The sequence below is a fragment of the Xiphophorus couchianus genome, chromosome 7 (assembly GCF_001444195.1).
Source record: "Xiphophorus couchianus chromosome 7, X_couchianus-1.0, whole genome shotgun sequence".
Classification (NCBI taxonomy): Eukaryota; Metazoa; Chordata; class Actinopteri; order Cyprinodontiformes; family Poeciliidae; genus Xiphophorus; species Xiphophorus couchianus.
Genome location: NC_040234.1, coordinates 7418343 through 7434516, shown reverse-complemented (window position 1 = coordinate 7434516; position 16174 = coordinate 7418343). Strand labels below are relative to the sequence as shown.

At 37.9% G+C, this 16174-nt stretch overlaps 1 protein-coding gene across 2 annotated transcripts in view; it reads left to right on the top strand.

Annotated features, from left to right (window-relative positions):
* Nucleotides 1-16174, top strand: part of pdia5 (protein disulfide isomerase family A, member 5) — a 64886-nt gene that overhangs the window by 22294 nt on the left and 26418 nt on the right. For both annotated transcript variants that reach the window (XM_028023609.1, XM_028023610.1), the window contains exons 6-11: nt 1415-1507; nt 3066-3126; nt 3791-3858; nt 6176-6267; nt 10058-10129; nt 13960-14096. In XM_028023609.1, the coding sequence (XP_027879410.1) occupies nt 1415-1507; nt 3066-3126; nt 3791-3858; nt 6176-6267; nt 10058-10129; nt 13960-14096 (523 nt within the window). The remainder of the gene's footprint in view (nt 1-1414; nt 1508-3065; nt 3127-3790; nt 3859-6175; nt 6268-10057; nt 10130-13959; nt 14097-16174) is intronic.

Genomic DNA, 16174 nt, shown 5'->3' with positions numbered 1-16174 from the left:
ACTATTGACATTGTAGATTCACACTGCAGGCATCAAAACTATGAATAACACATGTGGAAATATGCACTAAACAAAAATGTGTAAAACAACTGAAAATAGCCCTTATATTCTAGTTTCTTCAAAGTAGCAACCTTTTGCTGTGATTACTGCTTTGCACACACTCGGCATTTTCTTGATGAGCTTCAAGAGGTCGTCACCTAAAATGGTTTTCACTTCATAGGTCAACCTGCCCTGTCAGGTTAATAAGTGGGATTTCTTGCCTTATAAATAGTCATGAAAATAAAGAAAACCCATTGAATTAGAAAGGTGTGTCCAAACTTTTGGTCTGTACTGTGTATATATATATATATATATATATATATATATATATATACATACATACTGTATATACAGTATATACAGTATATACTGTATATACATATATATATATATTCTTTTCTGAATTTGAACCAAGTGAAGATGAAGCTGCCACTTTAGGAGTTCTGGGTAAAACATATTAACAACAGTAAAAAAAAAAAAATTGCACAATGTTTATTTTTTGTACAGTTTTGTTCATTTGAAGTTTGTGGGGTTTTTTCTTAGAAAGTTGAAAGTTGCCTTTTGTAATCTGTATACTCCAGTCAACGATTTATCACATACCAATTAGTTGAAGATTGTTTCAATAATCGATTCATCGTGATTAACCTGATTAATCATTTCAGCCCTGTAGTCATGCTAGCATGAGTCAGTCAAAACCCAAACCTAAAAGGACACACAAAAAAAGATTGGATGATTCCACAACCTCCATTCCAATCTGACTGAGTTGATGTTTTTGTAGAAAGAAGTAGGGAGGAAAAAATTCAGTCTTTAGTCGTGCAAATCCAATAGAAACATTCCCCAAAAGATTTACAGTTATAAATTAAGTTTGAGGCTTTTTTCCCCCCCCACAAACTATTGGGACAGGAAGTGCAGAACACAAAAGGCTGCTGCACTTCTCAGTTTTTAGCAAAAAATTTTTTTTGAGAACTGTGTCATTCTTCTTCCTCTTCAGGTTAGTGCTAATTTATGCCGGTCTGTCACAAAAAAAGAAAAAGAAAAAAATCCCAATGGAATATAATAGCTGTAACAAGACAGAATGTCAGAAAGTTTAAGGAATGTGAATAGTTACTAGCCGATTCTTGATTTAAATATTCCAGGTCTCTGCTGCTGTATGATATATTTCTTGCCGCCTCGTTAAGACATACATCACATTACGTCCACAGTAAACATGAACGTGTTGAGCGCTAAAGATCCCGTTTCACTGCGTTGAATTCAAATTCGGAGCAACTTTTACAGCGTTGACACAAATTACATTGTTGTCCACAACATGGTTTTGTTTGTAGTGCAGCCATTGTTTTGACACATTCTGACTTTTTGTTTTTTTCCACTCCTCCAGTCTATGGTAGCATTTTTAAAGGACCCGTCGGGACCCCCGCTGTGGGAAGAGAACCCCGAAGCAAAAGACGTCGTCCACGTCGAAACGGAGAAAGTAAGTAACGACCTTGACGAACTTTTTAAAGTTTTTGGGTAGGGTTTTAAAATTCTAAAGCAGCATCTGCTGCGTTGTTACACTGGTTTTCAGCAGCAGTGATCATAAGACTCCTGCCGAGCAGACTCCTCTCCCGTCTAGTTGAAAACATTTGAGGCGAGTTTTTGCGTTTGAAGCCAGTGGTACGTTGTTTCCACCCATGTCAGATGTGACAACCTCACGAGGACGGAAACATTTCCACGCAGCTCTCATCCTGCCCTATCTGACGAGGGCCGCCATCAAAACCCTTCAGAGCGTTAGCCCGTCAACTCGCAGCCGTAGAGAGTGCAGCGTGCTGAAAGGCCTTTAATTTAATGAGCAGCAAGCCTCACAGTTTGTAGCAGCTCTCCAGTTTCCCGCTGTGGGGCTTCTTGAAGATGTCAACCAGAGATTGTGCTGAACGTGGCGTTCTGGAAGTTGCTGAGGTCATGATGGTGATTATGAGGAGAGGAAACTATTACGAGGGCTCATGCATCTTCACTCTAGAAATCCAAAAGCTTTCACTTTGTTAAAGATGTGTCTAAAGACGTTTCTTTTTAACATCTTTTTTTTGTTAAATTTGTTGAAATGTTCACAATTTATTTTTTTAATAAGCCTACTTTATAGACATACAAATTAACATTGTGTGGCCAGTTTGTGATACCAATTTTAGGACTAATAATATTCCACCAATAAGCTTCTATGCTCCACAAATCTGCAACAAACTTCTGGAAAATTGTGAAGCAGTCAAAACACTGAGTTACTTTAAAATCTAGACTAAAAACCCACCTGTTTGGAGTTTCTTTTGTATCATAATAAATGAAACACTAACCAACATTTTGATGTGTAATAACAGCATTTGGAAATATGCAGTGTTTCAGTTGTTGATTTTTTTTGTGTGTGTGATTTGAAGCACTTTGAACTGCTTTGTTGCTGAAATTGATATATAAGATATAAAAGATATATTAAAAGCAAATATTTTTGTTGTTACTGCTTTAACACTTCCTGTCTTGAATGGTTATTGATTAGTTTAAAAGTGAGCACAGGTGATTTCAAGCCGTTTTTAGCATGTGAAGCTAGTAGTTAGCATGACTGAAACCACAGCCTTGGACTAGCCAACTCTACTGGAATGAAATGGCAGGACTGCAGAAATGTGCAAATCAATGTAAAAAAACTGAAACAACAAATCACATTAAACACAATAATGCGATTATCGTTTTTAATCGCATTAAAACGATATGTGATTAAAAACACGTTATTTATTACACCATGTAATAAAACACGGTAGCATCAGGTGAGATGCTAAAATGCTGCTAACATGGGCAAAACCTGAAAGTTCTTCATCTGGTTTCATTTATAAACGCCTCACTGGTGTTTATAATAGTCAACCCTCTTCAGTCAGTCACGACTCCCATACCAAAGGGTGTCACCTGACATCGTTGCATATTGTAATTCAGTCAGGGAAATGATGGCATCTCTGCTTATGAACTGTGACATTTCACCGTTGTCTTCCTGTTTCCCTTTTATTTTTCTTCCTCAGGACTTCAGAAAGCTGTTGAAGAAAGAGGAAAGGCCGGTCCTCATTATGTTCTACGCCCCCTGTGAGTCTCCGCTTTACTGTTAGACATTCACATTTACCGACGTTCATTTTGTTTAATGTGTTGACCGTCTGCCAGTAAAAAACAAACCGCCTCGGTTCTCACTTGGAGAGAAGACCAAAAGTGAATTGAAAAGTTTTCTGAATTTCCTTTTTTCTTCTAAATTCGACCCCGGAGTTCTACATCAACCTTTTTAAATTGTCTTCAGCTCATAATGAGAGAGGAGTTATTGCTTTAAGAATATTGGTCCGCATAAAAACAGCAGGATGTCGCCATTCTGCCCGGAACCAAAATGTTTCTGCTAAACTCCTTCAACAGTTTGAATGAGCAGCATCCATATTTTACGGTAGAGTGCAGGCCACATCTGTTAGCTCATCTCAAATAGGTTTGTTAAAAAACTTTAAAATAACAAACATAGCTGTCTTTGCTGTAAATCAATCTCTCTTTATAGGTTTACCTTATGGTGCATTTTTAAGAAAGATGAAAATATCAAATTTTAAGCTGACATTTCAGAGGTCATGATTCCATACCATTACTAAAGACGGCATGTTAATTACACACAATATTCTGCCGCATTGTTTAGACATGAAAACGTCTAAACTTTCCAGATGAATAATTTTATAAGATTGTCTCTTGGTTTTGACCCGTGTTTTTGTTCTGTCTGCAGGGTGCGGCGTTTGCAAGAGGATGCAGCCTGTTTTTCAGCAGGCGGCCACAGAAACAAAAGGCAAATATGTAAGTGTGTCGCCTGTCTGTTGTGTTATTGCAGCAAGTCTCCACAAGTAAATCCCATTTCTTCAGTTTTTCTGCAGATGAAAGCGTAAAACTTTTAAAAGTAGCTCAGACCGCCTGCCGGTTTTAAATAAGAGACGTTTTGGGTTTTATTTATCATCAAATATACTCTGTAGGTTTTAATTTTTAATAACTCATATTACCTTCACATGAAATTCTGAGACTGTACCTGATTTACATTTGATCTGAGTTTTAGCACAAAGATCTATTCAGAGGTTTGTCAGTCAGTCTTTTCAGACATGTTTTTAATATTTTTGTTTCTGTCTTCTTTTTAATTTGTTCCTTGAGATGTTTCACATTTTGCCACCTTACAGCTTACAAACGTCACTGTATTGTATTGGGATTTTATGATAGACCAACACAAAGGAGCACTCAATAATAAGCAAAAGGAGAATTAGGTATAGTTTAGTAGAAACTTTACACAACTGAAAGTGTGTTGATCTGTGGCCGTTATGTCCACGTCGGCAAAGTCCAAACACTCTGTGGCGGAAAACGTTACGCAGCACAGGACTCTGAGTGTTTTTCCACAGTTGGACATAGTGGTGGCAGTATCATGATGTGAGAAACTGGTTGCAAATTCACCTGATACCAGGGGAACAATCCCAAACACGCAGCCTGAGTTACAGTGAAATAACTTGGATAAAGCATATACATGTCTTAGAATGGCCCAGTCAAAGTCCAGGTCTCAATCTGTAACAAGGTTTAAAAGTTTATGTTCATCCAGGCTCACTGAGCTTGAGTTAAAAAGATTGGACAACATTTTTTGTCTGTCTGTGTGTAACAGACAGACAGAACCCAAAAGCTGTAGCAGCAGCAACAGGTTTTCTAAAATGCAACAACTTCGCTTCCGTATTACTGATGTGTGCCGCACTTTTCAGATAAAAAACAAAGTGTTCATTTTCCATTCCGCTCCACACCTACTTGCTCTTTTGTGTTGATCTATCCCATTAAATCTCAATAACAGTTATTAAAGTTTGTGATTGTAGCGTCTCACCGAACAGCTAGCGTTACTCTTTGCAAGGCAGCGTTTGCAGACGCAGAATTTATTGACCGTGTTTTCAGCTCACACCTTTATCTGCAGTTACTCTAAGGACTAAAGTCCTTCCAGTTTGTCTTTACAAGATCTATGAAGATAAAATGCGACTTTAACCTACTTACTTGTGTTTAGTCTCTGCCTTTATTACATAAAGGGAAATCTAAAATACTTCCCCATCTTGTGCTGAGAGAAAAGGCTGTGAATACTTATCTAAATGTGATTCTTTTTCTTTCTTTTTTTTAATGGTATTCTAGTTTAGCAAGTTTGCAAAAATAAAACAAGCAACTCTCTCCCACATTCTGTGCGCAAAATTTGGAGGAAAGAAGAAATTATCGCAAATTGGAGTGAGGCTGTAGCGCGGCACATCGTCTAGAAAGCGACGCGCTGCGAACACTTTCTGGATGCTCTGCCGATTCTCAGAGTGCCGCCGTTGCCGCCTCCCGTGTTGCTTTGAAGTGAACGATGAGTGGGAGCTTAACCAAGTTTAACCAATCCATTTCCTGTCTCAGTTAAGGACGAGGGAGAAGTGCGCTCGCAGCATCTGATGTGTTTCATTAAGTCTGACTGAAAAAAGAAGGGAGAAACTCAAAAGATACTGCGGGGAAGTTGTTTTATTTCCAGTAATTAGGTTCACTGTGGCGGTGCTCTCATCGCGTTTCCTGGCGCAGAAGAGGAAGAGTTTGGCATAACTCTGACATTTAGGTTTTCTCTTTAGCTAATCATATGCATTTTACAGTTTAGTGCAATATTTGCTTTGAGCTTCTGCAGAAGCGTTGGTCGTTTTTAAGTGAGATTTTCACAGATCGCTTTGGAGCATTGGTTGGACTTTTTAAAAGCTTTCAGGTAAACCTTAGATAATTCCTCTGCCACAGTAAAAGGTGCTCTTGTTGGAAATCACCTTGACATATATATTAATAACGCTGTTAAAAAAAGTCACTTTTCTTTTTCCCGAACAACCTCAAAAGTTTTAAAACCTCGCTCCTTCTGATTGATCCTCAACTTCTGAGCCTTTTTCTCTCCATTATTCTGGTCTAAAACATCTATGAGACGTCTCTTTTAATGTTCTCTTTCCGTTTAAACTCTTCTTCATCGTCGTGGAGCTCTCTGACGGTGGCGAACCTGCTTTGATGTCCTTTCCTCCTTAGCCTCCGCCGTCACTTTTCATCCCCTCCCTGACAACTCACGTCCCGCTTTTTCTTTCGCTCTCTCTGAATTGTTCTAAAGGTACTGGCAGGGATGAATGTTCACCCGGCTGAGTTTGACGCCCTTAAGCAGGAGTACAACGTCAAAGGCTACCCGACCTTCTGCTACTTTGAGTAAGTTTGAGTCATCTACCTCGTTAAGTCTCGTCTTGAGGCTCGGCCGCTCACTTTCGAGGCCACTTCAAACAGAAAACGTAATCTGTCGAACACAAGCGGGGACGAAGGTGACAGACGTAAACCTGAAAACGTAGACTTCAAGTGTTTGTTACTTCACACTGAGTACAGGTGAAGTTTTTATTTTTAGAAACACTGGGCTCCTTTTGATGAAGTCATTGGAATTTGGTGGGACTAAACAGTATGCAGTGGCTCCTGGTTTGAGTTTGCACCTTTCCCTGGGCAGTAACTAGTTACATTTACTCAATTGAATTTACTTTGAGTGGCTTTTTTGAAAAACAATGAAGTACTTTTAAGAGTATTTTTATTACACTGTACCTTTTACTTCTATTTGAATAATTTTATTGTGACGTATTTCTACTCTTGAGTAAAATTTCAGAATTTTCTACCCACTGGATAAAGAACAAACATGTTTTAACCAACGATTCACCAGACACACACCTGCAGTTTTTGGTTGAAGTTTAATAAGTTTTCCACTGAGAGAAACTGATTTGGAAAGATTTTCTTTTGCCTGACTTTATTCTTTGTTACTTATATATATATTATGTCCTTAAAGAACCAAACTTTCCACTTAACTTTATGTTTTAGTCTATCTGCTGATGTAATTTTTAAATGTTAAATAATTGATAAGGTGATCAGTTACTCAGTACTTGAGTAGACATTTTATCTAATAACTTTTTACTCTTGAGTAATTTCTTGAACGGTTACTTTTTTACTTATACTTGAGTAAAAACAAGTTGAAGTAGTACTACTCGTACTTCAGTACAGTCTTTGTACTGCCCACCTCTGCTTGTAACATCACTAAAGGTTGGAGCATATAGAGGTTTGTGGAAGTAGGTGGTGCTCCGTATAAATGAATGATTACCATGGGAAATTCAAGAATTTAACATGGACGAAAGAATTAAAGCAACACTCCAGGTATGTTATTGATAAGGGAATAACATCATAATATGATAAAAAGCTTAAAAAAGTAGATTTTACATAATAACCCTCCTTTAAAATTTCTTGATTTTTCAAAAATGTTTGATGCCCAAGTTTCCAGGGAACTTTAGGAGTTAAAGAAGTAAAATAAAAAACTCCATATAAACAATTTTAGAAATTTTTTGCTTCATTCGACACAGTGTAGATAGATACCAAAGAAAAATGAACACAAAAAAGCACAGCTGAGGGTCAAAGAAGGCCCACTGCACTGACATGGCAGGCACCCTAAACACTTCTTAAGTATTCGATTTCCAGCATGCCAGCGCGCGCCGTTCCTTATTTCTCCCCGCTCCGGCTTTATCATCCCCATTTCCACATTAAACACTCTTTCATTCCAGTCTGGCCTTTTAATTAGGCTGGGACTGATTAAGTGCCTCTGTGGTTAGAAATTGCGTGCGCTCCTCCTCTCTTCCTGTACATCTGCGCATCTCCCTCTCTCATGCGCACGTGCACGCCTGCGTGTGCACCCCTCCTCTCCCCCCGTCTGTAGCCGAACCGGAGCCAGTCTGTTAGTTGGAAGTGCATTAGTGTCTGAGCAGAGCTAGCTAATGACCGTCCGAGTCCACTGGCTTCAATAATAAGCTCCTTGCTGATAAACTGCAGTTAATCACGGCAGAGTAAATCAGCATCAACACCTTCAGTTATCTCGCCGCAGCACCCGTTAGGAAGACCAACTTTTTCAAGGTCTTCTAATGTTTTCAGTCCCGGCAGCGAGAGAAAGTATACTTCCCAAGAGTTTAGCCAAACCTAAAAAGTTCTATTAACATTTTGAAAAAAAAAAAGAACATTCAACCTTTTTATCCTTGCTTTGTACTCCAACAAAGAAAAGCCGCCGAGACCGTCAGCCGGGGGGGGGGTTTATGTCAAAATTTCCTCAGCATGATTTTGCGGGGTTTTATTGTACTTTACAGCTGGAGAGATAAAACCTTGGAATACAGAGTTGGTCATAAATCTCACTGATTGAATTCCAAGGAAGCCACTCTTTCCTCCCGCGGAAGTCGGTTCCCCTAAAACGCTCCGAATGCAGGCGAGGGCGATCACGTATCACCTTCAATCATTCCCACTCTTATGTCCCGGGAGCTCTGGCTGCTGTCGTCACCATCCATCTGTGTGTGCAGAGTCGCTCTGCGCGGAGCCGCAGTCGCCAACACTGATCCTGTGATGCTGAGCTGGGACGTCCACCTGCGCTTCTCTGCCAACATTTAACCAGAGAGGCTGGAAAACGGGACTTGCTTAAGTTTTTAATAGTTTTTTTTATGCTGTAAATCATAGAGCTGAAACGATTAGTCATGACAAATCGATTATTGAAATAATCAACTCATTTAGTAATCGATTAATCGTTTACTGAAGTATACAGACTCAAAAGAAGGGCATTTGCTTAAAGAAGAGCATACTCAGAGTAGTAAATAACCGTGCAAAATTTAGATACATAGTTTGCACTTAAGTTAAAAAAAAAGCCTGAACATATCAAATTTTAGCTTCGTCTGGTACAAATTCTGTAAATTTTGCTATACAGTTATTAATCAGGTAATCAAATAAAAAAAATGTCACCTCTGTTGATAAGTCGAGCAGAAAGGACTGAGCTTTTCACATGTTGTTAGGAGTATTTTTTATGTTTAACTGCAGATGAGTCATTTGATACAAATGATCGATTGTTCACTGAAGTAACTTTTTGGTATTGTTTCTAGGTAATAAAATGTTTATTTTGTCATTTTAAGAAAAGAACAAAAATTCCTATGCGTTTCTAATGTTATACGAGATAAGGCTAAATGAAAAATCAGCTGAATGTACTCATTTTTTATTCAATTAATCGTCAACGTGGATTATTCTGACAAATAATCGATACATCAAATAAAAATTGGTACAGTCAATCATTCGATTCAGGAGTCATTTAGTCATACATTGTGACCAAAATGATTATTTTAGTCATTTTGGTCACAATCTGACAATTTGGTCACCATTGCAGCCAATAATTATGACTAAAAATAATCATTGGTTGCAGGCCTAGTGAAGAAACTCTGTTTTAAATGTTTTATATTGTCATTTTCTCTACTTCAGTGCACTTTCAAGCTTAAAATGCAAACTACAATACAATGAAAAGCATACATAAATCTTGATCTCATCTTTTGTCCACATTGATTTTAGTTTATTTTTATGCAAACTCTACAGAGAGTTGAGGAACTGTAGTGCTGGCTTTAAAAAAAAAAAAAAAAAGCAAACATACACAGCATCAGCGATCAAACTCAAAGTTATCTTGCAAGACTTCTTTTCATTGGGATGCTGAAAGAGCACATTATTTCTCCTTATGTTAAACATTTCAGCAGCTGGTAGGAACACTGAAGAAATTGCAAGCTTGCCACTGACTTCTTTTTTTTTTTTTGCTCCTTTGCATCAAGCAAGTCATTAGGCAGAAACGGTGCTACTGCATAACTTGGTGCTGTTAATACGTGGTGGTTAATAAGAAGCCTGTACTGCCCATCTGTATTGTCAGACTATTTCTGGAGTTTCTTCACCTTTCAGTGTCTTTACATTTTGTCACTTTGCAACCACAAACTTCTAGCAGAGGGATTAATGTTAAGCTTTTCAGGTTTATTTCAACTATAAGGAAGGAGGTTTGAGTTGTGGCAGCTAGCTTCATTCAGTAATTAGAAAAGGCTTTTATTGTTGGCTGTGGTTTTTTTTTTAATTGGGTCAGATTTATTCAGCTGCTGACTTAAAATTTATCCATGATCATCTTCTTATCTTCCAGGAAGGGGAAATTCATGCATCACTATGAAAACTACGGCGCTACCCCAAAGGATATAGCAGATTGGCTGAAGAAGTGAGTATGATTCATATCTCAACCAGCTGTTTTTTTGTTGTTTATTTTTAGTAGGCGCCCTTGAAATTGCTGAAAATGTAGAGTTCAGACTAGAAACCGTTTTATGGTCTACTAATTTAACTAATAAAATCCAAGATTGGCACGTCGGAGAGAGAATCGACGTGCTTGAACGTCGATTCTCGTCGAGCTTGAACGAAGCCCGGCGCCATCTCCCTCTTTGACTTTCTGTCATCACCTTCTTTTCTCTCGTGCGCTCTTCATCACACCTTTTCTTGCCTCGACTCCCCTGGAACACATGTTGTCATCAATCTACACCTTCTTTCCACTTTTTCTTTTTTTTGCCACCTTGTCTCACAGTCTCTGCCTGTAGGTCCTCGTCTCTGTCTGGAGAGAAAACTTAGCAGTGTTTGTGGAGCTGCAACCAGCCGGCGTAAAGTAAGGGTTTACAGTTGACAACAGAAACAATAATGACGTTTCCATGAAGAATGTACGGAAAACTTTGTCAATATTCCACCAATGTCGACAAAACTCAATTTTGCAATCGCCGTGTTTCTATTAAATGAGAAATGCAATTAAAAATCACACGTGAATAAGTTTGTTCACATGATAAGTCATTAAAAAGCATTAGGCGCCTTCATCCTCTTACCACTTCCTGTCGTATTCTTTGTAATTTCCGCCTGTTAATTGATCGCGTGACTTGTGTGATGCGAAAAGTGTTTCTAATGTAATTTTGCGAAATATGCTAATTTTGATAAAGCCAAAATAAAATCACCTCATCAAAGCGCAAAAAACTTTATCCAAAAAAAGGCAGGTATTTTTCATAATTGCTGTGTTTCTGTTAATCAAAATTATTTTACATCATTCCTGTCTGTGCAGTTTTAACATCATTGGAAACCCTTTGCCATTACAAATGTGTTGTTTTTTCACTAATGTAAAAACCCCCCCCACCATTTTACAACTGTGGTTTTCCTATTAAATAAGAAATGCAATTAAAAACAGATGTGAATACATTTGTTCACACAATAAGTTATTTCTTTTTTTTAATTATTATTATTAGTGTGTTTCCATTAAGAAAATTTATGTTTGGAATTTCAATTTTGCAATTTTAAGGTCAATGGAATTGCAGCTAATTTTTCACAGGTACATTAACTAGTCTTTTTAACTCCAGATAGATAATTATTCATAAGCAGAATTGCCTGAAAAGGCCTCAACTAAACGACAGTGAAGTTAACAGAAATCCTGCCATATTTAACTCAATAATAATCATGGATATAATAAACTCTCACCTTCCAGTTTTTCCAGTTTCCATATTTAAAACCCACTGTGGAAATATCTGCTATAAAGCCAGCGTGTATTTTACATCTCGTAAAGGTTCAAGTTGAAAAAATGTGGAATGCAAAATGTTTAGGATTCCTGTTATCGTTATATGATAAGAAATACTGGATCACTTTGAATCAAAAGGCTGTGATTATTCCTCTGTCACTGTGAAGATATTCCTTCAGATGAACTTACCAAAGCTCACCTGTTGAAAATAGATCATTAATTTGCATATGAATGGATGTGACCTCTCGGAAACCTCGTCACATTTTGTCATCTCAAAGGATTTTTTTTGTTTTTTTTTTTGTCTGGAGATACAGGAGATGAGAACAAGCTGAAATGGGGGGGTTGTGATATAAACTGTACTCATAAACTTCACAGGATTTTTGCAACACTCTTATTTTTCACCTCTAGTTTTCATTCCCTCCTCTCTTCCCCAAAGTTTTCATTAAGTTTACCGAAACATCCTATTCAGCAGTTTAGTTTTTTTTTTTTGTTTTTGTTTAGTTTCTACTGGGCCAAATCAGTCTAGTTTAGTAACAAACATTATGTACTGTAGTTCTTAATTCAAACTATGTTAATGATGAATGCTTCTGTGTATTGTTAGACTTGTATTATGCCTGACTCTTGTGTTTTCACACAATGGAAAAGCTAGAGTCTTTACATTGAGTCATATCTAGGCAACCAGATAGGTTATCTGAGGTATTAGTCAGTCAGCTACTGTAGAGGTCTAATTTTCCACAAATCACAAATGAAATCTACGTATGATGGAGGAAAATATTACTATATAGATTATGCTAAATTAACATTTTCAGGTAATTGTTCATTTTTACTTTTACTGTAGCAAATGCAGGTTTTTCTGCAACTAAACCGGAATCAATCAGGGTTTTATATGGCATTCTGTCGAAAAAAAAAAAAAAACCAAAACGCGTGGATCACAATGCTCACGTTGCTGTGTCAGTCTGATAGCGTTACATAATCTCATGCTACGCTATGCAGACTCACACTCTGCACTGGTGAAGATTCACTTCAGTAGGCTCAGAGTTTTAACTGGCTCCCGCTGATGACTCAACCTTGTATACAAGAAATTATTCGACCGCTTGAAGGCACTCGCCTGAGACGTAACGTCAAGTCCAACATAATAATCTTTAATCCAAATGCGTACAAAAATTGGAACGTAATAAAAGCAAAACAGATACGTTAAGCTAGGACTTGTTTTGTTATTTCACTTTTAGACTCATAAGTAAGGATTTTTTTTCTTGATTAACCTGTGTACATCTGTGAATAGGTCAGATACTTCCTTTGTTACCGTTTTCACCAATAAACTGTAGCGATCCATGCCTTGGGAGCGTAGGATGATCATCGTCACGTTTTTCATTATTTTACTTCTGGTTTTATTTGTGACTCTGTTACAAGTTGATCTTAACTTTCTGTTTCTGAAATGTATGAAGGGTTCATTTCCTTGAACTGATCTCTCTGCATTTGACCTTGTAAATCTTTTCAGGTTTGTGAATTTAGGAAAGCAAATTGTCTACTTTCTGAGTTTCCTCACAGCATACTATGAAAAATGTTTTCCAGTTTTCTTCAGCTCATGCCCCGGCTTCATTTCAGTAGCTGAACTCGCTCAGTGGATCCGCCGTTTTTCCTCTGGACTTTTCAGCCCTGCTTGATGTTCCCAGTTTTCCCCCTCTTCGATGGATTCGCTTTTGTTTCTCCAGCCCAATTATGGACCGTTTCAGAACTTGTTTGACTTTATGCTGAGTCTAATGCAAACGTCACCCTTGAAAATACCTCAAGACTCTTTTTTCTTTTTTTACTGGCTTAATTAGAGAATAATTAAAGTGGAAGCAGCTCCCATCTGAATACCAGTTTATATTTCAGTTGCATTTAGTCAGTTCTAGCCATTTACAAAAAAGCTACATTTCTTAAACTTGTTCTCTCACATTTTTTTGTGATCAAGTTTTGTAAACTTGTAACTCGAATTTGTTTATTAAACAGCTTAAAATGTCAATATTTGACTTCAAATATTTAGATAGGTTGTCCAGGACTCAGAGGACCGAACTGAGAGTTAGATGGATGCCTTAGTGGAACTGGAGAGCTTCGGTTACGTTACTCTTTTGTTTGTAAATGCTGTCCAGCCTCATGTGGTTTTACTGACTCAAACCGCCGCATGTGGTTTTCAAAGAAATTTTTCTTTTTTTTTTCTTTTAAAATGATGTTTTATTTGTGTACTTGTTCATGGAGTATGCCGTTTATATCACTGTCCACTCAATTCTGGTGCTGCAGCACTGGCTCCTGTCATTGAGGTGGGGCCGCTTAGTTCATGTGTGTGTGTGTGTTTTGACACATTGGGGTGGAGTGTAGGTTACAGCTGTGTTTTATTCTTTTCTTTTTCTCTTTTATATACATATACATATTTTGTTCATACAGAGTACAGACCATCTGGATTTAATCTGCTTTGCAAAATGGGTCCCGGTCCGTTTCCTTATGCTGTCTTTCCCGTGGTGTTGCAGCCCTCAGCCCCCGCAGCCAAAGACTCCGGAGGTGCCGTGGTCGGAGACGGACTCGCCGGTCTTCCACCTGACCGATGAGTCCTTTGACAGCTTCCTGGAGGAACATCCTGCAGCCCTGGTCATGTTCTATGCCCCCTGTGAGTAATACAGCATGTTCAAAACAAAACCAAAAGAGGGAGGAAAGGAAAAAAAGCTCTTCCCGTTAGTGTCAAGGTAATAAATCAGTTGCAAGGAAACATCTTTCACTTATCTTTATTTACTGGGTCTCTTTGGTTTTTGCTCTGTATTACTAGAGACAGTTGATGTTCTTTGACTGAGGCACTTGATTGTCGTCTAGGTTCAGTGCAGAAGGTTCTTCACATTTGCATTTCAACCAATATTAACAGTGGTGTCGTAAAGCTTTGATCTGCTAATACCAGTTTTAAATCATTTCTATTTCCCTTGAAGGAGTTCTACCCTTTAAGGCCAAAGTTTCAAATCTCCACCTGGATATTTTTGCTTATTTTAATTGTACAAAGTTCTTTAAATGTCCTGTGAGTAAATATATTTGCCCATTCCTCCATAACTAATGGAACTTTTAATATCTAGGAAGTTATTTTTGCAATTTATCACCTATTAAAAGAGTGTTTAATCAGATTAAACTAAAGGAAAACATTAGCGTCTCCTGCTTTTGTGCTAAACTTTTTGACAGTCTGAAAATTGTCTCATCTTTTTCTTTCCCTCCACCAGCAGCCCTCATTGTGCAACAAAGTGCATAATATTATCTTGAGAATGTTTTCAACAGTAAAAAATGTGCAGCATCCAGTCAGAGGAGCTTCTCGCTCCTTCTGGCCATGGAAAACATTCTTCATGCAGTTTTCCCGTGGGTTCAGCTGTTATTTAGCCACACAGATAACATCACCATTTCGTTGTCATGCGAAGTTGGAGAAAGGAACCAAAGGAAGGATTGGAAATGGGGGGAGGGGGAGGAAACAAACTCAAAGCCAGACCAAATGCAGGGAATTCGGAGCCCAATCGCTATCTATCACATACGAACCCCTCTACATCCCCGCGAATAGCACCTCGTTGTCGCCATATGGTTCATATAAGCCCGCTTGTCGTCTCTACACATGCTTTTCATTTTCATTCAGGCACCACACACTGTTGTTACGCAGAACTTTGTTACCCTGCCAGACCTTTTCCAACATCCAGACACGACTTACTTTGATCAAACCCGCCTCCTCATCCTCCCTGTTGGGGAGCTTTCTATTCTTCTTGTTGTGACATATAGCTATAAATTATTGATAAAGAAATTCACATTAAGTTAGACAACAACATCTTAATCATGATGCATCTTTTTCTGGATGGTCTTTTCTTTTACGCAAGTCTTGCACATCACCTCCCCACCATCAGTTCTCCCCTTCCCCTCCCTCTTTCTCTGCATATTTCAGTCTCTATTCTGTAATAATGCACAACAGTTTATTTGGGAAAAAATTGTGACATTTTAACATATAATTGTGTGCTTGCTTCTAAAAGCAATCAACTCGACTCAGAAATCAAACACACATTTTTCACTGAAGTACAGAAAACCGCTCTTTAAGCCTCACATGTTAGATTTAGTTATTAGAGCAGAGCAACTTACTACTAAATGAAATGGTTTAAAAAGAAATTATAAAACATTTTTGTTTTTCATTTTTGGGTTTCCAGTGTCCAGAAAAGTTTGGGCTGCTGATTTCTTTTGCCCCTACTGTATACCAGATCGCACTTTTGGTTGAGATTTTGGTCCCAAATCAACACTTGATTATTGCAGTTGAATTTTGTGAGTTGTCCGGGTGGGGACAGATCGGGGTCAGATGTCAAACTGATGAGTTCTATAACTGCAAGAACGAGGCTGGGATTGTGCTGGGAATTTTATGGCGACTAATTTCTCTTTACATATAAATGAATTTAGTCAAACAAAATTTCTAAAATATTTTATTTATTTGTTTATTTCAAAAAACAAGAGCAATCAGTGGGACAGAGAAAACATGTACATACATAACCAAGAACAAAATATTTTGTTTATCGCTACTTTTCTGTTCAACTCTACCACTTATCTCAATTTAATTAAATATATTACCTACTGACTCAATAATGATCAAAATTTGTAAATTAAACTAGGTGATAATGTTCATGTGCCTGTTCAATATAAGTAGATGCCATTCACACAACTAGTCCTCACTCCCTTTGCATTGGT